The sequence below is a fragment of the Schistocerca cancellata genome, chromosome 9 (assembly GCF_023864275.1).
Source record: "Schistocerca cancellata isolate TAMUIC-IGC-003103 chromosome 9, iqSchCanc2.1, whole genome shotgun sequence".
Lineage (NCBI taxonomy): Eukaryota > Metazoa > Arthropoda > Insecta > Orthoptera > Acrididae > Schistocerca > Schistocerca cancellata.
The window spans coordinates 502437253-502462797 of record NC_064634.1 but is presented as its reverse complement, the minus strand read 5'-3'; the positions used below and the strand labels follow the sequence as shown (position 1 = coordinate 502462797).

Genomic DNA, 25545 nt, shown 5'->3' with positions numbered 1-25545 from the left:
ATATGGACCTTACACTTACATCTGCTGATCCTCTCATAGACTTCAGTTGCATAATCACTTTACATATTGTTTCAATTGATCATAATTGAACTCGAAATCAAAATTTTTATGCTCTCATAAAACTGGTTATGGATTTTAACTTTGGAAATCATGACTACATCGTCCATATAATTAGTATACTGAAATATTTCGGTTTTCATAATGAAATTTCACAAATTATACATCAGTAACAATATTTTAATTATTTCTGTAAATTTCTTTACAGTTGCTGTATAACTTGGTTCTAACATGAATCTGGTATCTTGACAATGGACTTTATCGTTATTACTTTTACTCTTTCGTATGTTAATAGTTATGTAAAGGATAGAATGCTACTCATAGCTAACATATTCAATTGCAGACAAGCATAACAAAAAAACTTTAACATACTGAGCACACTGAGCTTTTGGCTGAAGCCTCCTTCAGAAAAGGAAGGAAAATGTTCACTCGTGTGCTCCCACACTCACAATCACAGTCACCAATGACAATATCTCTCTCTCTCTCTCTCTCTCTCTCTCTCTCTCTCTCTCTCTCTCTCTCCCCCCCCCCCCCCCCCCTCTGTACTTTCCATTGTTCATTTATTCTTTTGTATGTTAATTCTACATTAATCCTACAAAGGATCATATCAGCATGTGTTTACATTTGGTTTAACATATTGTTTAGCTTGTAGTACAGTCTTCCTGTAAATTGATCACAGTTGAATACTACTGGTTTAATTTTATAGTAAGTCAACTAGTTTTCATAGATACAGTAAGCTAGCAGTGTTACACTTTAAACTTCTGCATGTATATAGCTTCACATAAACATCGCACAATTATATTGCAATCTCCGATGTATGTGGAATCATACCCTGCATTTTTTTACTGTCCTATTCCACTAAATTATAAGATGACACATTGTGCTTTCTGCTGGCCTGTCACCATTTTGATGCACTCACAGTCAAATCTGCAATGGCGGACAAAGTAACAAACTTTGAGAGCTAGTAAACATTCTAGAACAAACCATAACTCTGTCTCTAAGAATTCGTATGAGTTTTTGAAATGATAGGATTTTATGGACACCTCCTGAAGGTAAGCTGTGTCAGCTATTCTGTGTCTCAATTTCTTTTTGATAGCCAACTGAAGATTTTTCTTTCGTCTGTTCATTTAATCAAGGATGCTGATCTATGCTTTTGGTGCGAGGAGAGAGTACATTGTTTTGCCTCTAGATGCTGTGCTACAGGCATATTGCTTTTTATGTAACTTTGTACTTGTGTCATTGTTGGGAATGAATGCATTATTGCTTAATGCTAAAAAATAACTCATTGCACTCAAGAAATTTTTAAAGTGGGTATTCTTAATGTAGTGAGCAGTTTACACAGATATATCTCTACCACCTAGACAGTTGTCAATGTAGCATGGCTGTGCAAGGGTATGGTCTTAGTTTAATTTTTTTCTTTAAAAACTTGATTCTTAAATCCCCTAATTGTTATGCATTTAGCTGCACTTTTGTTGATGTCTACTATCAGTATGGCATAAGAAGTGTAAAGACAATGGCCACATTACTGTACAGTAGTTGGAGTATTGTTGAGCACATTCGGTAGTGCAGAAAAAATGCATAGCAAAGTGTATATAAAGTAAAAGTAATCAATTTCAGCCCTAAATAGGGCAGTATGATACTTTATGGCTGGACTGTTTTAATTCTTTATCCATTACTGCTCCACTGTTTCTCATCCGTTTCCTTGATCTGCTGGAGAGAAACAATACCAATAAGGATATAGTTTCTCTGGAGCCAACCTCCTTCCATGTTAATGCCTAAATTTGAACTGTTGTATACCTGGAAGCTGGGCTGCATCAAAGCAACAAAGTAAATAAATTGTGTGAGCTAAAAAGAAATGGGGGAAAATTGTTTTGCAATCTTTAAAAAAAATGCACTTCTGTTTGTGAAACTACTGAACAAAATTATTTCAGTGAAAAAAATAAAGGGAAGCAATGATTGCAAACTAATTATTGAAGAAATAGTAGACCAGCTTCCAGATGTTTTCTGGAGAAACATATTATCATTTTAGTGGCACTGATGATTTACATTTATCTCAGCAATGCTACACCATTATTAATTATCTGTTTAGTTCAAGATCACTACAAGTGGAATTTATTTTCACCTTCAGTTTTCTTGAGCTGACTTTCAAACATTTTGATTGCAAGAAATTAAATAATTATTCAGTCAGAATTGGTGACAAATTTACTAAGGATTTGCTTTTGAAGATTTGCGAGTGTATGAAATAGGTAAAAATATTACAAAACAGTTGTCAGTTTCTTAAAGTACTCAATCTTTCAATAATCCATTGTTTTCCAGTTTTGTCTTTTTTTTTCTGCCTACTTTTTCATGAGCATGACTAATATTTGTATAGATAATGCACAAAATTTTGCTGTTTACATATCTACAGTAATCTTCCTTAATTTTGTATGTATTTTGTTAAAAATCCTGAGGCACTCTGCCATATTTTCAAAGTCATGAAATACTGATTATACGTGCTGAAGTTTCCAAAGTTCAATCCTTTTTCCTTTTAGTTGTTTCTGACAGGGTGTATCTGTAGCTGAAGTTTCCAGAGATCAATACTTTTTCCTGTTAGTTGTTTCTGATGAGGTGTATTTGTAAAACAAGGATGAATACATTTAGCAATGGCAGATATGACAAATTTAAATGGAATCTTTGCCTAAATAACAGAGATGCAGGATATATTATCCAAAACATTAACATTTTTTCTAGCAAAAGATGATGATAATCAAAATTCTTCTGTGAGTCCTGAGCAAAACTTCATGAGCTAAAGCAATTCAGAAAAGCCACAATGAGGTCACTATAGTTACAGGCAGACTGAATGATGATAAAATGTCACTATTAAATGTTCCAATCTTGAATAGGAGATCCACTAGTCAAATTATTTGTGATATTGTGGATCTATAATCAGTCCTCCAAAATGTTTTTTGGACAAATGTGTGTGTTAAACTTCGGATTTTACACTCCACATGTTCAATTTAACCCCAAAATGAGTATACAGGTATTAATTGAGTTTTCATGTGTGTTTCAGGTACTGTTTGTTTGTCCTTGATGTGGTTCAGAGTATTGATAACTGTTGTTTAGCCTTTCACTGAAAGTAGAACAAGTCTATTTTAAGTGGATACAAACAAGCAGAACTGTTACATTATACTTGTTCACTTTTCTGGGTTCACACCTACTATTATAAACTTATAATAGCTTAGTAAGGGCATGTTTTAAAAGAATCATCAGTGGTCATTTTATCACATACTTGAACACCATTTAGTGGGGTCTCACAAAGCACAAATTTCAAACATTTGGTCCTCATGCACTTGAATGCAGTGCTATATATTTAGTTACAATGAGGTAATGTGCTTTGCATGGCTCAAAACTAATGCCAGTATCTGGGTAGAATATGTCATAGTGTCATTAAATTAGTCAATTTTGTTCATCTTACTTTGTATTCATAGTAAATGATGTGATTTGGAACATTTCTTTTGTATAGGTGTAAACACATTCCACAAAGAGTTGTTTATGGAAACATTTAGGCCATTTACAAATATGCTTGATTTATTACTTTATTACTTTAAGACTGTCAAGGCAGTTCTGGCAAAATTTAAAGCATAAAGGAGACAACTCGCTAAACAGTGAAGGCATTGAGTCTATAAAATGAATTCTATAGAAAAAACAATTTGACCTCTGGTGACACTGCAATAAAGTTAAATGGGTTTTTAACTTCACTTAATAGCACTCATCTCCATGACATACACACTTTTTTTATTTTTAGTAGAGTATCATACTTCCAAACAAACATTCTGTTTCAAACCAGAGCAGACTTACCTTCCCTGCTGTTCTAAACTAGTACTGACAAAATAAAATTCCTCTTAATCTGGTTGAAGCATCTATCACAGGGTGGTGTTAGCCACAGTTTAATATTTAAAAACTTTCTGACACAAGACTGTCATGTTCTAAGTAACTGAGACTTTTGTGCTGATGCTTATCGTGGATTGACGTGTCTCACTGAATTATGAATAATCATTTACAGTTACACGCCATGCAAGTTGGTTCATTATGTCATAGCAGCACCCCATTGCCGCAGATAAATTCTTAAATATGTGCATGAAATTTCTTTATTTGAGTTTTTATCTCGGTGTAAAATATTTTGTCATATTGCATGTCTCCTGGCTGTAAACAGTTGCATTAGGCGGTTTATCATGTATTATTTATTACATAGTGGAAATCAAAAGTAATGATTTTAATTGAAAGATTGACATACTTTGTAGGTTACTGATAACGAGAGTAATGTTAGTTGCTAGTCTGTTGACTTAAAAATTTTAAATATTATCTCTTCTCAAGAGAAACATTCTTGTACATTATCCTGAATTCAGATATAGTTTTTTAATGAAATTAACTGCAGTTTCTAGCAAGACAGCAAACTGTTTTGAAATAAAGAATGTAAATTGTGATATTTAAAAAAAAAGCATCCCCTTGAAATGCTGATATGAGAATGTTTTCTGCAAGAATGTGAATACTGCTCAAGAATTAATTGCTGGTCACACATTTGTTACTTTATATGATAATTGTCACTAGTTGAGGTACCTTTTTTCAGATTTTTGATAATGGAAATTTTAGCTATTTTCCCATGCTTGCAGAAAATAACAAATTAAGGAGTGTCTGTCCTCTTGCAAGAACACATTTTTTTCATTTGGTATAGCCCACAAAAATATTTCACCGTGGTTGTGGCATCTTCAGTGGGTTTTTCTTTTCATTCTTTCTTTTTTTACATTATGTGTGCCTTGTGGCTTTCGACAACTTAAGATAAAATACACTGGAGATGTCACAACTGGGGTGAAGTGTGTTTGGGGTTAAACAAAACGAAAGTGTTCTCACAAAAAGGTGAACCTTCTTTCTTACTTCACTGCAGATTTATGGTTATATGAACTGAAATGTTTAACTGTATAGGTAGCTACTCAATATTACATTTTCAGAAAACAGCATTTTTCTTGGGTAACTGTAAAAGTGGAAATTTGTGACCATCATAATTACTTTTTAGTATCTTAATTGTTACACTAAAAGTGCAAGGTGATACAGTTATTAGGTTCATAAAAGAAAGAGACTATTCACTATTTACAGAATGTTCATGACACTTAATTCACAGAAATTTACTGAATCTCGTTCTAGTCATTACTGCCATACAGCCATACTGAGATCTTTCTCAGTCATCGTTTGAGAGTGAAAGTAACTTGCCTGTTTAATCACCTTGTTGTATAGACACTGTCTACTTACTCAAAAGAAGGAGACCTGTTGTAACTTAGTTATGTTTTAGAATTCAACTGGAGCCTATGAATACTCTAGAAGCATTTTTGTGTTGATATAAAACACTCTTATTGATCCCTGAATTAGTTTTTTGTGTTCATTATGGTTGAGTGGCTTCTTCAAACATTTTCTGATATTATTCACATCAAAATAAACATTTTTAATGAAATTTCTTGCAGAAGCAAGAAAGAGAATTGTACAAAATATTCACGTTCATGATATTTAGTCACTACAAGGCAGTTCTTTTGGTACCTCTAAGCTTCATCTATGTGCTTAAACCATTTTGAATATATCAGAATTTGCCAAAATTAATGACTGTTTGAATGCTATATAGTGGAGGTTCTATGTTTGTCTAGAGTGCAATAAGCCATTTGTTCCTGCTATTTTGGAAATACAACTAGAAGAGACATTTATACTCTTCAAGAAACTAAGCACAAACATTGCTCTTAACTGTAAATTGTTGTACACACATGTTTAAAAGTGACCCATTGTAACTGTTAAGAAAGCATATACTAAGCAGTAGCTGAATGTTCAGTATAAGCTTTAAAATTATAAGAGTGTCAGAATGTTTGTGCTTAATAAGGAATAGTAATTCAAAACTTTCGTTTTAAGGATTATGCCTATTGGTGGAGTCATGCTGAGTGAATGTTAGATTCGAGATGTGTTACATTTGTACTCAGAGTGCTAAAATTTTGGGTTACTGATCATGTACAAATTTGGTAGTTTTGTGCCTCCTGCTGATAGTTTGCCATATCTCATTCCAACACAGGAATTATGCTGCTAGGAAAAGGTATTTGGTTAAACAACTCTGATAACACAGTTGGAAGTATTTTGCTGCATATATCATATTCATAATTTTTTTGCTTTCAAATAATATCACACTCATTCTGTTCCTCAGCTGTGAGTAATTTGTTTAAACTGACTTACTTTTCACTTTATGCATTAGGAAGTAGTCTCTCTCTCTCTCTGGAACATTAGTGCTTCTGAGGTTCACGTTTTGTACTCTGAAATGTAAGAGCTTTCTAATTCCTCTAGGGAAAACTTTAGCTTCTTTAAAAAAATAAATCATTCTTGTAGTGGTTGCTCATAATTTTCCAAAGCCTTGGTCTGTGAATTATGGAGTCTGCCTAAATTTTTATATATCTTATGTTACAAGATGTTTTCAAAATGCCCTTGAAATATATTCATCGGTAAGAAGACCTACTAAAATAATAACTGTGAAAATAACAACAAAAGAAACCTTTCTCTTATTTAGTAATGATAACTACTATCAGAGTAAAACTACACTGTAACACTGAAATTCGTTTAAAAGAATTGTGGTGCATATTCCTATTTCAAAATCTGTGCCAAGGAAACAAAACTCCATGCTCTCCATTCTGTCTTTTTTGAACATACATATTGTTTTGCAGGTGCAACATATGGGACAGGGTTTTGTGCTATCAAACTTACAGCACTTGGAAGACCACAGCTCTTGGTAAGTAATTCTTCAGGAAACAGCCTCTTGTCAGACTATAATGTTTTAATCCATGATAAAATTAGAAATTTTCCTACAAAAGTCTCTTGCATTAGCTTAGAAAACTTTTTCAAAATCTGTTAAAAATATTTGTAAAATCAATTGTGAATATGAACGCTGTTTGCTATTTGCTGAAATGAGAACAATAGCTGTTGCAGGTAACAGATCTAGGATGAGGTTTGAACTTCAAATAAATGAGCTGTCTTAAATGGTAAAAATATAGGAATAATAAGTTTGTGTCAAGATGAAGTTCCACTTACCCCTAAGTTTCTCATCTTCTTAGAACGTATCTTACTGTTCTTTCCTGCTACACACTCGTATTTCTGTGATATTTTATAATTTCTCCTCAATCTCTCAGGTGCTAACAGCCAGCTTGAAATATCTCCAATATGCTTCTTAAGTTGCTTTTACAATTAAATCTCATTCATTCTTGACAACAGAAAATCTGAACTTTTGTTGTCATGTGCAACTTGAACTGCAATGTTTTCACTGTTCTAGGTTTGCTTATCACACAGCAGTCTTAGATGCAACAAACATGCTATTAGCAAAGATTAAATTATTGTTTTTCACAGGGCCTATTTATTATCTATGCCTTCCTGTAGTAATACAATGAGAATCCATAATAGTTGAATGATCTTCTCATCTTCTAATGACGTTGCTCTTAAATTTTTGAACAGTTGCAGTTGTCGGAAGTGATAATGAGAACACGACAATATTTGACGGACGTTGTCGGTGGTACGGGCAGTGTTATCTCCCACCATGTTGGACCCGAAGTTCTCGAGAAGAAGTTCGAACAGGCTTGTCTGCTGAGTGAAGCGCCAGTCAAAAAGTTCCTCGACAAGATCACGTATGACCAGGAGGGGTGAGTTGCAGCTAATTCCAAATGTGACTGGCTTACAATTATGCTGCTTTATTGAATTTAATTTTTGTCAAATTGTGTGGACCAGGAATATAAATGTAAGTTTACATGAATGTGAATTACTTTATTTAAAACACGAATTATTGTTTTTCTGGATGATAACAACTGTTACTAGCTTCGTTTGAATTTTTTAAAGCAAATATTTCATTTTATTATTTTAGGTATTTTAACTGATCTAGAAAAGAAGCAGTTGAGTTGCATGTTTTGTACAGGTGCACCACATCTTTAGTAATATTCTTAACAGCTTATTTCATTATGTGTTTATTGCTTTCTCGATGTGTACGTCCATTGTTTGGCCAATGGACGTACTTTATTTTTATTTTTCCATAAGACACTTTTTATTTACAGATCTGTCACCTACTATGACTTCTACAAATGATAAACATGTGTAACATTAAAAAAAAAAAAAAAAAAAAAAAAACACAACATGCAAACATCAGTAGTTGATTTAGAAATACATAAGAAGTGGTTCACAGACACCACACAAAGCTCAGATAGCAGCATCCATCATCAAGAAGCAGCAGTATGCCATTCTTGTTTCTTGATGCTGATCTCAACAGGCCATTCATCTAATTCTTTTTTTGAAATGATAAATTCAGTAAAGGAATTTCGTTCTGTATTTTCTGAGAGTCCACATGGCTATATTGCCAGTCAGTCTCCTGTTCAGCTACATAACACTCACTATGATATATCAATTCCTGTGTTTTCTCTCATCCATTCATTTATTTCTATTGGTGTTCCTCCTTAATATTGGCAATATACTTCTTTACATGTCAGTAAAGTTACTAAAACAGTTAGAAGATATTGTTAGTTAAACAAAGAACATGATAGTAGTGTGTTGCAAAAAACTAACTCTAATTATTTTTATCATTAACAGAAAAAAATTCACAGCTTAGGATAGTGACCACAAATATTTATAGCAATGAATGATGACCATTGGATGGTATCTTTGTTTCTCAGGATGATCCATCTGTTTCCTTGGAGTGGCATCATAGATGAAAATCAGCAGCTGAGTGAGACCTTCAGAGTGCCAGATCTCAAAACAGGGCGAATGGTTCGGCTCATCACACAGCTTACCTCAAAAGAAGAAGAAATGTTTAGAAATATGATTCGTCGTGTAAACACTCTTGCAAAGGTTTGTATGTTTGAAATGTTATATATCAAATTAGCAGGTTATTGGCTGGAAAAATTGGCAAAAGGACCCTCCATTAGTTGTCTTAAGAACTATGCTTTCAGAGTGACAAGTAAAAATTCAAACTGCGTAACTTCAGAGAAGTTTCTGTGCTTACCACGATTGCCTTTTAAATGAAAACAGAGATTCTTTGTGTGTGTGTGTGTGTGTGTGTGTGTGTGTGTGTGTGTGTGTGTGTGTGTGTGTGTGTGAGAGAGAGAGAGAGAGAGAGAGAGAGAGAGAGAGAGAGAATATGAAAAGTAAAATATGAATTTTGCACAGTGAATACTGAACTGTGGGACATAAACCTTCAAAGTACTGAAAAAAATGGTGGTGGTGGTGGTGGTGGTGGTGGTGGTGGCGGTGTTAATGGTAATGAGGCATAATACCCAATCTTAATTAGTGTTTTTAATTTCAGATGGCACAAGATCTGGATGTACGTATAATGATTGATGCTGAGCAGACTTACTTTCAACCTGCAATTTCTCGTATCACTGTAGAATTCATGCGAAAATATAACAAGAAAAAGGTAAGCTTCTATAATTTTATTTGAAGATAACTATTAAAAATACATTGTGACTTCATCACTTAAAGCTGTTCTTGGGGTTTTTAGTTTCTAATTGTAAATGAATGAATGAGGTCCCATACTCCCAGGAGCGTAGGGGACAATGCGGGAGACCCGCACCGCCGACTAGTCAAGGTCCTAGTGGAAGTGGTTTGCCATTGCCTTCCTCTGACCATAATGGGAATGAGATGATGATGATGATGATGTGATGATGATGATGATTAAGATGAGACAACATCCAGTCATCTTGAGGCAGGGAGAATCCCTGACCCCACCAAGAATCAAACCCAGGTCCCCATGTGCTGGAAGTGAGAACGCCACCGCAGGACCATTCATTCATTCATTCATTCAATCAATTGTAAATGCTCTTGGGAAGAGTAATACTGTAATAGTAATCACTGAAGGAGTAGTTACGAAGTGTGAATAGTGTCTGAAGTCTTCACTCGGAAAGAAGATAAATGTGGGAGGACAGTTGCTATAAAATTGTTTCCAATTTTAGTAGGCTACTGTAAATTAGGTAGATTTCTACCAAGTGCCGCTCTGTGGCTTGCAGAGTATGTCCGTAGGTGAAGATGTATGTCTATAAATGTTTTATTTCCTCTCCCCTCCCCATAAAATGCCACAGGATGCCACAACAAACATTGTGTTATCATTTTTTCATCCATTCAAGTGAAGATTGTATTGTGAAGGAGAACTTCTGAGGATATGGAACAAGTCAAACTCTACAGTAGCAAAAAGAAAGCTTTCAAAAATAAGCTCTGTGCACTTAATTAACAAGAGACTGTCTCTAACTCAACTTGTCCTTTGCCCAAAATTTTTCAGTGTCCTTTATTTACCTTTTTATCAACTAGCACCTTTGTGCTCATAGTCACTGTGACTGATGCATGTAATTATTGAAAGCTATTTTAGTAAAAAGAAAACGTAATGCTATGAATTGATAATACTAATATCTTAAATTATTGAATGCTGTGCATTCTCATTGCAGGCTGTTGTATTTAACACATATCAGTGCTACCTGAAGGACACATATAACGAGTGTACCACAGATCTGGAACAAGCAAAGAGGCAGAATTTCTACTTTGGAGCAAAGCTTGTACGTGGAGCTTACCTGGAACAGGTAAAAATGTGTTACACGTTTAATTTTGCAGAATCAGGTTTTTGCATTATTATCTGGAATTGTAGAGAGTATTTGTAAAAATATTTTCTGAAGTGTGTTATAGTTTTCCATCTTCAACTGGTGGCTGGAAAAAGGACACAAAACACATAGCCTCAATGTGCTTGCAAATTATTAAATTGTGTTCTTTTGAACTCGACTGTGTTAGATGCTATTTTTTGTAATAGTAACATCTGAGCTATCGTACAAAGTGCTAAAGATGTACTGTTTAATATGAAATGACCATTGTCTCCATTCTATAGGAACGCGCTAGAGCTGCAGCCCTCGGGTATCCCGATCCAACAAATCCTTCATTTGAGGCGACGACTGAGATGTACCACCGTACGCTGACTGAGTGCCTTCGTAGGATAAAGGACCTGAAGGATGCAGGAGAGGAGAAGAAGATTGGTATAATGGTTGCCAGTCACAATGAAGATACTGTTCGTTTTGCTATTGAAAAGTGAGTACAATATGCAAGACCATCTGTTACAAAAAGAAAACTAAGACTGGAAAGTTGAGGATGGAATAACATAACAATAATATGGAGAGGTCAGATTCCTACTCATCACATGGAGGTGGCATTGAATCACAGACAAGCACAATGAAAACAACTGCTAAATATTACAGCTTTCAGACAAAGTCCTTCACACACGGAGAGATATTCTGTCTATTGGTTTCATTTGTGTTTGTTCCTATCATTTATACTGGTCTAGTACTGCATTCTTGTGATGCTTTTACTCAGACACTTTACCACAAATGCTTTCTGCTATTCTATTGCTTTTTTCATGTCTTTCTCTCTTTTGTTTTCATTAAAATTATTTTCAACAACCATATATGATGTCTTAACGTTTTGAGTGTTTAGTTAAGCTGATATTAAGCTTCAGTTTGTAGTGGTGAAAATGATTTATTTCGGTCATGTGGAACACGTTCTGAGTAAGGAAATGTCACGTGTGGCCAAAACACAGCAACCTCATGTCTGTTTTACTGTATTCACGTGATCAACAGTATTTTTGTGTTCTTGTCTGAATATGCTGAAACGAATGTTTGTAATGTGTCCTTTCAGCCCACTGCATCATGAAATTCAAAGTTTGAATGAATAACTGTATTATATATACTTCTGACTGCAGTACTTTCACATGTATTTTAGAACTACAGCATCTGTTGCATATAACTTTCTCATCCCATAATACTTTGACAAAATGCGCATCTAGGAAAAAGTAAGTTTGTAGCTTCTTTCCTCTAGTTGAACTTATAAAGTCACATATGTGTAAGATATGAAGTAACATGTCATACATTTTAACAATCTTAAACTGTCACATTGTGCTAATACTGTTCTCCTCCTTTTAGAATGAAGGAGATTGGCATCTCACCAGAAGACAAAGTAATTTGCTTTGGACAACTACTGGGAATGTGTGACTACATTACATTCCCTCTAGGTGAGTGACATAGTTTACAACAATTTGCCATTGTTACATATGACTGGGGTTGCGGAAAATCTTGAGAGAGATCAGTACTACTACTTTGTGATAAAACTGATAGTCACTTAGGCATTTGATAAGATGTGGCAAACTGCATGGATAATTAACACTTCTGTATGCATACTGTGAAGAAATGGGGTGCAGGATAAGATTTAACAGGGTAAAATGTTGAAGATGGCTGACGTGATACATACAAAATTGAAGACAGTGCAAAGATGAAAATTTGCTATGAGAGCTTTGCACATTGGGCGGACCATTTGCCTAACATTTTTGTGATCCGAGAAGTGTAAATGAGGAAGATATTATAGAACAGTCCAGAACGTAAAACAGGAAACATTTTAATAAGATCTGACTGTAATCTGTAATGAACAACGTCTCTGTTATTTCTTGGTAGCTGTTAATAGTGGAAGCACTGATTACATATGTACGCACTTATATGTTTTTGTAGCAAATTTCTGTTACCAGTATTACATGTTGGTAGATCCTCAAATTGTATTACATTCCGAGTCATACAACGAAGTTCTGCTGCTTGTGAGTCAGTGGGTCATAAAGACAGATGAATGATCCTTGGAAGTTCATGCCTGTGAGGTCACACAATACTTCGTCACATCGCTATGATAATAGTGACATACTTTTGTTATGCATTATTAAGTGACATGAAAACAAGAGTCTTAACCCCTTTACTTCTCTGGATGTGTTAACGCATACCACTGCTACTGTCCCTGAGTGCTCTGAATGCCCTTAGACATTCCTTCGATTTTTGTCAGGTGCTCCAGATCTGTAAATGCATGCACACTTGCTGCCTCCTTTGTGCTCCCAACTTTTTAACAGGGCAGGCACAGAGAATGGCCAAGTAGCTGCGTTTCCAGCCTGAGTGTTGAGCAGATTTCTGTCAGTTGGCCTGTGTGTATTTGCTGTTGTGGTCTTATTTGCATTGCTGTTTTCATCTTCATTTTTGACTGATAATATGGCTCACCATTGTGGTTGTGCATAGGAAGAAATCGTGAAGATGGTGTCAGGTAATTACACCTTGTACTTGGCGTAACAGGAAAAAAGAAACTGAAGCATAAAAAGTATCAGATGCTTCCATTTCAAGACACTTGCAGTTGAGTTGCTGGAGAGAGAAGTGGATAAGCTGATAGCATTACATGTAACTATAAAGTATTCTAGAGGTTGTAAATAAACAAAAGGTATCAATGGGAACTGAAAGAATTAAAACACTTGGTGATTATATCTTTTGATGTAAATCAAACAGGTTTCAATTAAAGCTTAATATCCCAAGTAGATTATCATAGATATTAATGTGTGCAATACCACAAAATCCTTTTTTTGTGAGATATTAAATGCTGTTAACTGTAATACATCTTTTCACAGGAGAAAACAATATTAATGACTGTATCTCAGTAGATCAGAAAGTTCAGAGTATTAATCATATGGCAATATATGCCCCTCTTTGCATGCTATCATTTACAAAACACCTCATTTCAATACCTTGAACAGTTTATGAAATATGACGAAGTGATTCATGTTGCACATTGACAGAACTCTGGGTGCAATACATGCATTCCTCCTGTATATGTACAATCAGTATGTTAAGAATCGTGATATATATCACTCTGTTCTCAGCATTAAATACAATTTTACTATGCTAGCTATGTTTCATACATAGCGATCAATAATGTAAAACAAACACTACACAAAGTTTGCACAAAACTCTTAAAATAGTATGCAGTGCTTTACTTCACTGGATACAGCTTAGTAACTAAGATGAAAAGCAAAGGGAAATTCAGTAAGTCATTGAGTCAAATTTTTTCATCAAGACTACCGATAAGAGTGATACCACTGATAGATTGATCTTTTCCTTGATTTATTACAGTTATGAATATATGCAGGACAGCAGGTCTATGGACTAGTAAATATGAAATAACAGTAAGTTACTGAGCTGAATCCAAAGTGACATGTTGCGATCATCATAGGCTTCTAATATCCTTTGGAAAACTCCAGGAAAGATGTAATTCATAGGCTGTGCTGTGATTCATTTCTAGAAAAGTTTTAGAGTGAAAAACCTGTGTTGGGGTGACTATTTATTTTGTATTGTGGGCAGCAAAACCCAGAGCGCCAGACAAAATCTTCAGCCCCAGCGTTACAGGGATATTCAGCACAGTGGAGTCGCGCTGTGTATTCTATCCACACAGTGGATAGAATACAATGTCCCAGCGCAGGCAGCAGTACAGGCTGATGACAGAGCTGCACTCTCCACAGAATGCAGCGAGCATGTCTGTAGCAGTCAAAGGATTCATTATGAGCTACAACGAAAAGTTGGTGTGAAGAGTAGGCTCTAAGTTCCATCCTGACACAGCATCAGCATCACGAGCTCAAGGAGGCAGGGATGACCCCTCACTGTCTCACAGAATGATGATGGATTTAAATAACAGATGGTACACTGTCACCCATTTCAGTATTTCCTCTCACTGCCATGTGGTACACCATTGTGTGATGTTTGTCTCTGTAATGCAAGGAAAACAATTATGTTAGGTGGATTGATGTAACTTCTTTCTTGTCAAAGTCACTTTTTCACTTGATTATTGATTTAACAGGGTAATGTGACAGTGGAAAAAATAAAACACTACATTGGGTTGTTTAATGCTTAATATTTAGTTCAAAGATGGCAATAGTTTTGTAACTCTAATCAGAAATTCTTTCCCATACATCCAGCATAGATCAGTCATAATTCATTAAGGCACAGAACCTCCACCAGTTACAACTATTCCGCAACTTCGATGGAATTTTCGACTTGCAAATATTTCACTTGAGTTCTGCAAGGAGTGCATTCCCAGGTGGTATCAAGAATGTGATGAGTTACACACCAAATATCAGTAATCTAGCAAAGGTACAATAGCTGATGAGCTCTTGATAAGAACAGAAGAGAAAAATGCCATAAAAAATGGCAGGAGTCAACTTCGCACATTCTAGTCAGAGAGCCTGTAACCCTATAAGAAAACTTGGTACAGTCCCAAGGGTTGTAAAGCACAGTCATAAACATGAAAACCAGTTCTGCTGAAGCCATTCTAATGAAGATTTCGAAAACTGAAATAGACAAGGTGCACACACACAAACAGTGGAAAACCAATTGTACATAAAGAGGTCCCAACTAAAACCACATCCAGACTACTTGAATACATTTAAGTTAAAGAAAGCTGTTGACTTTGATGGCTTGTATCCAGTTTTTCTTTAAGCTGTTGGACGTAAAACAAAAGTTTGCCTGATTGAATTTTCCTATGAGATTCTGAGAAAATTATCAGAACTTTTCAAACAGGCTGTGATAATTGCCATCCTGAAGCCAGACAAAGGTGGAACCAATGTTTGTCACTGTTGACCAGTATCGCTACTCAGCATGACCTGTAAGCTAATAGAAAGGCTTATTCTAAATTGCATTCAAAAGACCACCAATCAATTTGTCCCTGCCGAACAAGATGGCTTTAGGAAATGTAGCTGGTGTGACCGGGTCTTAAGGCTGACAACTCTAGTAGAAGCTGCATCTCTTTGTGGCCTCAAATTAGCTAGAGTTTTTATGGATCTTATGGCAGCTTAATGCACTGTGTAGAGGGAGGGATTGATATCAAAGTTTGCTGAAATTGCCCCATGTCAGAAGTTGGCGTTATAATAAAGGCATACTCTCTGAGTGGATATGGTAGCAGCTGAAGGGTTCATTTAAATGACCTACCTCGCGGATCAGTTCTGGTCGCCATTCTGTTTAACCTATGACAAGCCAGACACTAGACTCTATGAGAATCTAGTATGCAGATGACCAAACATTATTCTTCTATACCTTACACACTGTGAGAATGTGCTGACAAGTGAGCTCTTGGAATTAAGTGATCTCTTGGAATTAAGTGATCTCTTGGAATTAAGTGATCTCTTGGAATTAAGTGAGCTCTTGGAATTAAGTGATCTCTTGGAATTAAGTGATCTCTTGGAATTAAGTGATCTCTTGGAATTAAGTGATCTCTTGGAATTAAGTGATTACTTGTATAAATGGGGACATCAGCATAACCCAATTAAAACTGGAGTTACTATGTTCCATCTAAAAAACAGATGAGGTCAAAAGAAACTGCATGTGATATTCAGTGAAATTGAAGTACCACATAACTACAATCCCGTGTACCTAGGAATTGCAGTGGCTTGGTCCTTGATGTCCAAACGACAGTACATCAAGATATATAAGAAACTTGGCTCTAATGAACCCACTTCAAAAGATTGCTAGAAGCAGTTGAGGTGCAGACGCAAATACTTCACACTCTGCTCACTTGGTCTTGTGTATTCTACTGGAGAATATTGTGTTCCTGTGTAGAAAAATTGCGCACACACACATCGAAAGTACCTTAATGAAGACACCACTGGGACTGTTAGATTTACCCCCATTTGGTAGTTAACTGTTCCATCTAATGTTGCTCCACAAGTCCTGAGGAGCAAAGCGGCTAAGATAAACTTGCTCAAGAAGAATACATCTCATAAGAACTCTCCCTTGCCTGACAGCCCAAACGATCCACCAACTACTCACTTGTAATCATGTAAACCACACTCAGTCACTTCAGAAAGTATCAGTTCTTTTGACATTGCCTCCAAGTGGCGGCAGCCCTGGGACAAACTTTCACACAACAACATTCATCTGATTCTAGATCTGACAAAAAAGGTTGAGGGGGTTCAAACTACAGTGCTAAATCTGGTCAAGGCTGAACTGCTTTAGAGCAGGTCAAGGGAGGCGTGTTTACACTCTGAAGAAGTGATGTTTCCATTCATCTACTGACTGTGACTACTGAGTGGTGGTCCAAACAGTAGAACTCATTGTTACAGAGTGCCCATTCTGAGCATTTGACAGTGATCTGGGGACTCTATACCGAGTGACTTGGAGTGCTCTGGACTGGTTGTCACTTTCGGGCATTACTGTCTGACTGTAGATACTTTTTTGTATTTGTAAAAATGTATGATAATTAAAATAGTTCATTAATTGAAATAAACTAATTGTAAGATGTTTGTCTTATGAAGATTTTATCTCTCAGGCTGTGTTCTACTAACACAGTGGAAACTCCCAATACCAATATCAACAATGTAGGGAAAGATGGATTATTACTTGCCATAAAGAAGACACACAAAGTTGCAGACAGGCTTGATTAAGATGCTCAAGCACACTTCACACACACACACAAAACTGCCAACTCCAGTATCTCGGGCCACAATGCAACATCATGTGGAATGCAAGCAGCAATCTGCAGGGGGTGGAGAAGGGAAAGGGGAAGGGGAAGGAACAGTAGCGTACTGGTGGGGAGAGAGACAAACACTGTCTGGTGGAGTGTGCAGGGACTGGACTCCAACAGGTGCCATGTCAGGAAGTTGTGGGGTAGGGAGATCGGGAAAAATGAACAAAAAATGAGGAGAGTGGGACAGACAGGTGGATGCGTAGGCAGAAGGCTCTAAATTAGAGGGTGGGAGATGCGAATGGGAAGGATCTGATAGGACACAGGGGGTGGAATCTGTAGGGTGGAGGGTGTGCTAACAGTATGTTATTGCAGGTGGAGGCCAGGATAATTACGGCAGCAGAGAATGTGTTATAAGGATAACTGCCATCTGCACAGGTCAGAAAGCTGCTGGTGAAAGGAAGGATCCAAATGGCTTGGGTAGTGAGGCAGCCATTGAAATAGTTATGTTCAGTTGCATGTTGTGCCACAGGGTGGTCAACTTTGCTCTTGACCACAGTTTGGCAGTGGCTGTTCATCCTGGTGGTCAGTTGGTTGGTAGTCATACCAATGTAAAAAGCTTTGTAATGATTGCAGCAGAGATGGAAAATGGCATGTCTGATTTCACAGGTGGCCCAGCCCCTGATGAGATATGATAAACTTGTGACAGGACCTGAACAGGAAGTGCTGGGTGGCTGAATGGGGGCAGGTTTTGTACATGGGTCTTCCACAGGGATATGATCCTTGTGGTGAGGGGTTGGAATTGGGAGTGGCATAGGGACTAGGATGTTGTGGAGGTTGGGTGAACGACAGAACACCACTTGAGGAGAAGTAGGAGGTATGTTGAGTAGGATGTCCCTCATTTCAGAGCATGATGACCGGTAATCAAAGCCCTGGTATAGGTTGTGGTTCAGTTGTTCTAGTCGGGTGTGGTAGAGGGTGACAAGGGGGACACTCCTTTGTGGATGATTTTTGGGGGTGGTGGGAGGATAGGAGTTGTGAGGAGAAACGACATGGGAGATTTATTTGCGGACTAGGTCTGGGGGATAGTGCCTGTGTGTAAAGGCCTTGGTGAGACCGTTAGCACACTGACTAAGGGAGTTTTTGTCACTGCAGATACATCATTCCTGGGTGGACAGGCTATATGAGAGAGATTTTTTGGTGTGAAAGGGTTGACAGCTGTCAAAATGCAGATACTCTTGGTGATTGGTAGGTTCAATGTGGACAGAGGTGCAGATGGAGCCATCAGAGACAAGAGGTCAACAACTAGGAAGGTGGCATGCTGGGTTGAGGGGAATTACGTGAAGCGGATGGGAGAGAAGGTTGTGAAGGAACGAAGAAAGTGTGTCTTGGTTCTGGATCCAGATAATAAAGATATCTTCAATGAACCTGAACCAGAACCAGACTAGAAGTTTGCTATTTTGAGAGGCTAGGACTATCTCCTCTAGACAGCCCATAAAAAAGTTGGCATACAAGGGTGCCCTTTCCTGTGACACGGACTTATTTACATACCTTCCCGTCAAATGAGAAGTAGTTATGGGTTAGGATAGAGTTAGTAAGGTGTATGAGGAAAGAGGTTCTGGATTTGGAGCATAAAGGATATTGGGAAATGTAGTGTTAAAGAGCAGTAAGACCATGGGAATGAGGGATGTTGCTGTATAGGAAGGTGGCATCAACCGTGACAATAGGGAACCAGAACGTAAAGGGGTGGGGACGGTGGAGTGTCAGTGAAGGAAGTGGTTGGTGACTTTGACGTGGGAGGCTAAATTATGGGCAATTGGTTGGAGGTGTTGGTCAATGGGTGCTGAAATTCTTTCAGTGGGGGCACAATAACTAACCAGGATTGTTGGGTTTGTGGATTTTGGGGAGCATGTAGAAAGTGGGTGTCACTGGGGTGAAGAGGGAAATGGATTCAGGGGAGATTTTCTCGGAAGGGCCTAAGGCCTTTAGTAGGGATTGGAGTTTTTTTGGACTTCTGGGATGGGATCACTCTGGCAACGTTTATAGGCGATGGTTCCTCATGAACTTTTGATCCTTGACCTTACCTATCCCCACTCCTTCTCTCTCTTCACTTATTGTGACTCTCTCTCTCTCTCTCTCTCTCTCTCTCTCTCTCTCTCTCTCTCTCTCTCTCTCTCTCTCTTTCTCTCAATTCCATACCTCATTGTTCCTTGTCACCCACATTTCTGTACATTTTTAATGCATTTGTGTGCAGTTTTCTGTGGTTGCACATTGTTTTTCATATGCTGCTCTCTCAGCCATCAACCATTTTGCCCATTTCTGCATCATTCTCATCGGATCTAGTCCCACCGATCTGCCCGCAGGTTGAGTCTGTGTGTGGCATAATGCAGCAGATTTTCATGGTTTATCCATGAACCCAGGACTGCGGTGCTCTTCAGCAGGCCAGAGGCCACGTGTGATGGATTTCAGGAATTGTGACTGTCTCACCACAAGTGCGTTGTACAGGGTGACATTTTAGACATTTTATTTGTTTTCGTACATTTTTGAACTTAGTTACATATGTTTGAAAGTATGGATGATAAGAAGAAGGAAACTGTGTCAGTCACTGGCAGTGTGTACGCTTTGTACTCATATATTTCTCGAAAGAAATACCTGTAAAATAAGTGTAACACAGTCGGTAATAACTGACAATAACAAACATTGTAGGACCAACATTTTATTGGTGGTCACCTTAAGTGTTAGTTTACACAATTCTTCCCCACCTTATACACTTCTTACTTTTTTCTAAGGTTGTTTCTGAAATCAGTGAAGGTATTTTGAACTTGTCTTTGAACTCCAAGAAAATGCGTATTTTTGTCACCAAATGTGTTTAATTTTATTGAAATAAAATAACATCAGTGGTCTTAATGAAACACACAAACCATTTGGCTTGCTTTCTCCATCTATATCATTACAAAATATGGTGGTGATAGTACTTACGATTGTTGCTCACATCAGGAAACGCCATTTGTTGCAAGTTTCTTTAGAAATTTCCTTGTTTGCACTATTGTTTCTTGTACCATAGCTGCAAAGACATGTTGTCAACTTAAATCTTGCCTTACCCTTGAGATCTAAAAATTTGTCGGGGAAAAATGTTAAAACTTGTCTGGAAATCAGATAAATATCAGGCAATTTCATTTGGGAAACTTGGGGCAACCCTGATATCCTTTTTCCTGACTATAACCCAGTCCCATATCCTGTTTCTCAAATGCTGCCTAAACCATGATATCCCCCCCTCCTTTCACAATGACCAACACTTTTTCAGATTCTGCCAATCCATGGCCCTCTCAAACCTGGTACTGCAAAAACACATCTCCATGGCACAGGCATCCCAGAACCATCTCTGTTCCCTCTGCAAGATAGTACTAGTACTACTACTACTACTACTACTACTACTACTACTACTACTACTACTCTGCAATGCCTACTCCGTACATCACATCTCCAAAATTGAATCCCTTGCTCTCCAGCACCTAGCAGAGCATTCCAGACACTATCTCCATAAATTATCCAACCTGCTGACATCCTGCTGCCACCTCAGGGTGCCAAACCACTATTGTACCCACAGTGCTCCGTTGCCCACCACTCATAGCTGCTAAATCCTGCCTCGCTGACCTTTTCATCTTGCCACACCCCCAAAACTCCCTACAAAATCTCCACCAAACCCAGAGCCCAGACATTCCCGTAACACTGTTGTTAACCTTTCCACCAAAACCCTCAGCTCCACAGAAGTTTCAATCCTCTCCAAATATAACCATGCTGGACTTGCGAAGTTCTACTCTCCTCCTCCCAATCCTTGCAGTGGAAGCATGTCCTTGCTGCCAATCCCTCCAACCAAAACCACTCTAATTCCTAGATTCCGTCCTACCTCTTCCAGTTCATACAACCATCAAACTGTGATCTTCTCCCCCTTCCACCTAACCACCCACTGGTAACTTTCCAGGAATTCCTTACCTCCAACTGAGCCTCACTGTCCTTCCCCAGGTCCCTTCCTCAGAACACCAACCCTCCTGTAGAAGAAAGAAAAGCCATACAAGCTTTAAGACAAATCCTGATCTAATTCTACCTGCAGACAAAGGTTTCACGGCTGTTGTGATGAATCATAGGACTGCCTGGCAGAAGGCCTCTGCCAGTTGTCTGACTCCTCCGCCTATAAATTTTGCCAGAGTGATCCCATCCCAGAAGTTAAAAAAACTCCAATCCCTGCTTAAGGCCGTAGGCCCTTCCCAGGACGTTTCCCCTGAATCCATTTCCCTCCTCACCCCTATGACACCTTGCACACCCACTTTCTACACGCTCCTGAAAATCCACAAACCCACCAATCCCGGATGCCCCATTGTGGTTGGTTATTGTGCCCCCGTAGAAAGAATTTCAGCACTCGTTGACCAATATCTCCGATCAATTGCCCATAATGTAGCCTCTCACGTCAAAGATACCAACCACTTCCTTCACCGACTATCCACCATCCCCACCCTTTTACCTCCAGGATCCCTACTTATCACTGTCGATGCCAACTCCTTATACACCAATGTCCCTCATTCCAATGGTGTTACCACTATTGAACACTACCTTTCCCAATGTCCTTCAGACTCCAAGCTCACTACCTCATTCCTCATGTGCCTTACTGACTTGATCCTAACCCACAACTACATCTCATTTGAAGGGAAGGTATGTAAACAAATCCACAGCACAGCCAAGGGGATTTGCAAAGCACCCTCTTATCACATCTAGAGGAGTCCTTCCTGGCCACCAAAAACACCAAACCTCTAGCCTGGTTCAGGTTAATTGATGATACCTTGATGATCTGAATCCAGGGCCAAGACACTCTTTCTTCATTCCCTCACAACCTCAACAGCTTCCCTCCTATCCGCTTCACATGGGCCTCCTCAGCCCACCATGCTACCTTCTTAGATCTTGACCTCCTCCTCTCTGATGGCTCCATCTGCACCTCTGTCCACATTAAACCTACCAACCACCAAAGGTATCTGCACTTTGACAGCTGTCATCCCTTTCACACCAAAAAATCTCTCCCATATAGCCTGGCCGCCCAGGAATGGTGTATCTGCAGTGACAAAAACTCCCTTCCTCAGTGTGCTGAGAGAGGCAGTGTCCCTGGAACCTAGTCTACAAACAGATCTCCTGTGCCATATCCCCTCACAACCCCAATCCTCACACCACCCCCAAAACCTAGCCACAAAGGTGTCCCCCACGTTACCCTGTACCACCCAGGACTGGAACAACTGAGCCACATCCTTTGCCAGGGCTCTGGTCACCTATCATCATGTCCTGATATGAGGGACAGCCTACTCAAGACACTTCCAACCCTTGCTAAAGTGGTGTTCTGTCACCGACCCAACCTCCACAACATCCTAGTTCATCTCAATGCCACTCTCAATCCCAATTCCAACCCATTACCACAAGGATCATATCCCTGTGGAAGAAGACCCAGATGCAAAACCTGCTAAATCCAGCCACCCAGCACTTCCTGTTCCAGTCTTGTCACAGGTTTATCCTACCCTTTCAGGGCCCAGGCCACATGTCATTTTCCAGCTTTGCTGCAATCATTAAAGAGCTTTTTATGTTGGTTTGGCTACCAACCAGCTGTTGACCAGGATGAACGGTCACTGCCAAACTAGTCATGAGCAAAGTAGACTACCCTGTGGCACAACATGAGGCTAAACATAACACAATTGATTTCATTGATTTCAATGGCTGCCTCACTTCCTGAGCCATCTGGATCCTTCCCTCCACCAGCAAAGATGGGAGTTGTCCTTACAACACATTCTCTAATACCATAATTATCCTGGCCTCCACCTACAGTAACCCCCATATCCTCCACCCAACAGATTCCACCCCCTATGTCCTATCATCTCTGTCCCTGTCTCTTCTCTGACCCTTTTTATTTGCAGCCTCTGCCAACACATCACACCCCCCCCCCTCCCACACACACACACACACACACACACACACACACACACACACACACACACACCTTCATGCCACACAACCTCCTGGTACTGCACCTGTTGGGACCTAGTTCCTGCACACTCCACCAAACAGCATTTGTCTCTCTCCCCCTGTGTACACTACTGTCCCTTCCCTTTCCCCTTGCCCCTGCCCTTGTCCACCCCCTGCTGACTGCTGATTGCATCCCACATGATGTTACATTCTGACTCGAGGTGCTAGAGTTAGCAGTCGTGTGTGAGTGTGTGTGTGTGTGTGTGTGTGTGTGTGTGTGTGTGTGTGTGAGAGAGAGAGACAGAGAGAGAGAGAGAGAGAGAGAGAGAGAGAGAGAACAGCTCCTCAGCAGTTATAGTGTTGTTCATATGCTAGTTAAGAGTTTCAAGAAAAATGTTGTAATCTAACATATCTGTTGTTCCATTACTGTCCCCAAATACTAGAAGGACATGAATTTTGTGAGCCATGAGACTTTAATCTAAAATGAGCAAACTTTTTTAAGTTAATGCTGTTGAGAAATGTGTGTCCCAGATGGTCTAGTAGTGACTGAATTCGCTTTGCATTATGGCAATTTAATATTTCTACAGAATGAAAATATACATCTCAGTTGTTTTTATCTCTTCCAGACAATTTATGTGAGCTGAATCCTCGTAATTTTCTGATACATCAGTTAAATTGCTTTGATAACTTTGATGACTAAAACATTGTGTTGTTTCCATGGAGTTAGGTTTATTTTTCTTCTTCAGTTTCACCCAACTTTCAGGTTTCATTAAGTCAATTGCTTTTTATGTTCAGTGCCTTTCTCTAGGCATAGTCATTCCTTTTCTGATCTTTTTTTGAGGGACAGGAGGCCACTTCAACTTTACTTCTTCTACATTCCATTGCCATTTTTTCAAGGGCATTGCAGCTGATCCATTGTCAAAGCTATTTGAATTCTTTGATGATCTCTGAAAATGTTTTGGTGGGTATTTTGTGTTTTTGTCAGTATCTTTGTCTTTTCAAAGATTTTGAGACCTATTTTTTCTACAGGTTTTCTTACCAGATCCCACACCCAATCCTCCAGAAGTCTCGTATCAGTGCCAAACATCTATGTCAATCGAGTATCAACTAAAGCACCAATTTAGTTCATGCTATGTGCTGTTGTCCAGTAGAACATGTTAAAATGGTAATTAAAAGTAACACCACAACTACAGAGCACAGGAAATCCATATCTGTGAATAACAATTCTGTAGATATTGCATGGACAGTTTTGTAGAGCAAGAGGATGCTGTATCAAAGATCCCACATTCAAACCCCACTGATGACAATTTCTTCCAACTGTTTACGTGTGAAACTGTTAGATGGGAGAACATTTTCCTGGTGCGTAAAAGAGCTTTTTACTGTTCATAGCAGTGTTCTTATAGCAATCTGCTTTCACTTCATTAGTTGAAAGTGGCAAACACATGTGCGACAGAACACCACAACTATCTATATGAATGTACTCTATAGGTTTACTATATACTTTCAACTAACAAAACAAAAGCAGACTCCCAAAAGAACATTGCTACATACTCTGAAAAGTCCTTTTATATGCCAGGAAAATGTTTTCCCATATAACAGTTTCAGGCATAAACAGGTAAAAAAATTTATTGGTGGGTTTTAAATGTGGGATCTCAGGTACCACGAACTTGCACTGTACCAACTCAACCACACGAGATCTACAAAACAATTGTTCATGGCTATGCTTTTCCCATGCTCTGTAGTTCTGGTGTTACTTTTAATTACCATTTATGAACGTGCTACTGGACGACAGCACATAGCACAAACAAAATCTATGTCTCATGCTATGACTACTTCTTCAAGGGTGCTGTTAAACAGCAGTATCTGAGAGTCGGTCTCCATGTTATACATGAGCTTTTATCTCGAAAGGGTTGGAGAGTTCTCCCATAAGTTTGACTCTGGAGTATGTGATGGTAAGGATTTCTCGGACTAGCTTTAATTATTTTAGGATAGAGCTGAGGGATTCCTAATCCACTGAGTTTTATTCATTTTTAAAATTGATGAAAGTGATAAAATATGATTTTGCTCTTGATTTGTGGCAGTTTCAAGGGTTTTTTGAGGTTTATGATTTGTTCTGGGCAAGATCGCCATTTCCTGAAACCCACTTGGTACTCTCCAAAGTTCATGGTCTAATTCAGGTTCTGC

General features: G+C 38.5%; 1 protein-coding gene and 1 long non-coding RNA gene across 3 annotated transcripts in view; one reads left to right on the top strand and one right to left on the bottom strand.

The window, feature by feature from the left end:
* LOC126101120 (uncharacterized) overlaps positions 1–25545 on the bottom strand; it is a 123440-nt gene that overhangs the window by 25660 nt on the left and 72235 nt on the right. The window lies entirely within an intron of this gene.
* The window catches only part of LOC126101115 (proline dehydrogenase 1, mitochondrial-like), a 290120-nt gene that overhangs the window by 249628 nt on the left and 14947 nt on the right, over positions 1–25545 (top strand). For both annotated transcript variants that reach the window (XM_049911797.1, XM_049911798.1), the window contains 7 exons: positions 6780–6844; positions 7561–7745; positions 8763–8937; positions 9392–9502; positions 10524–10655; positions 10955–11151; positions 12039–12127. In XM_049911797.1, coding sequence (XP_049767754.1) covers positions 6780–6844; positions 7561–7745; positions 8763–8937; positions 9392–9502; positions 10524–10655; positions 10955–11151; positions 12039–12127 — 954 coding nt within the window. The remainder of the gene's footprint in view (positions 1–6779; positions 6845–7560; positions 7746–8762; positions 8938–9391; positions 9503–10523; positions 10656–10954; positions 11152–12038; positions 12128–25545) is intronic.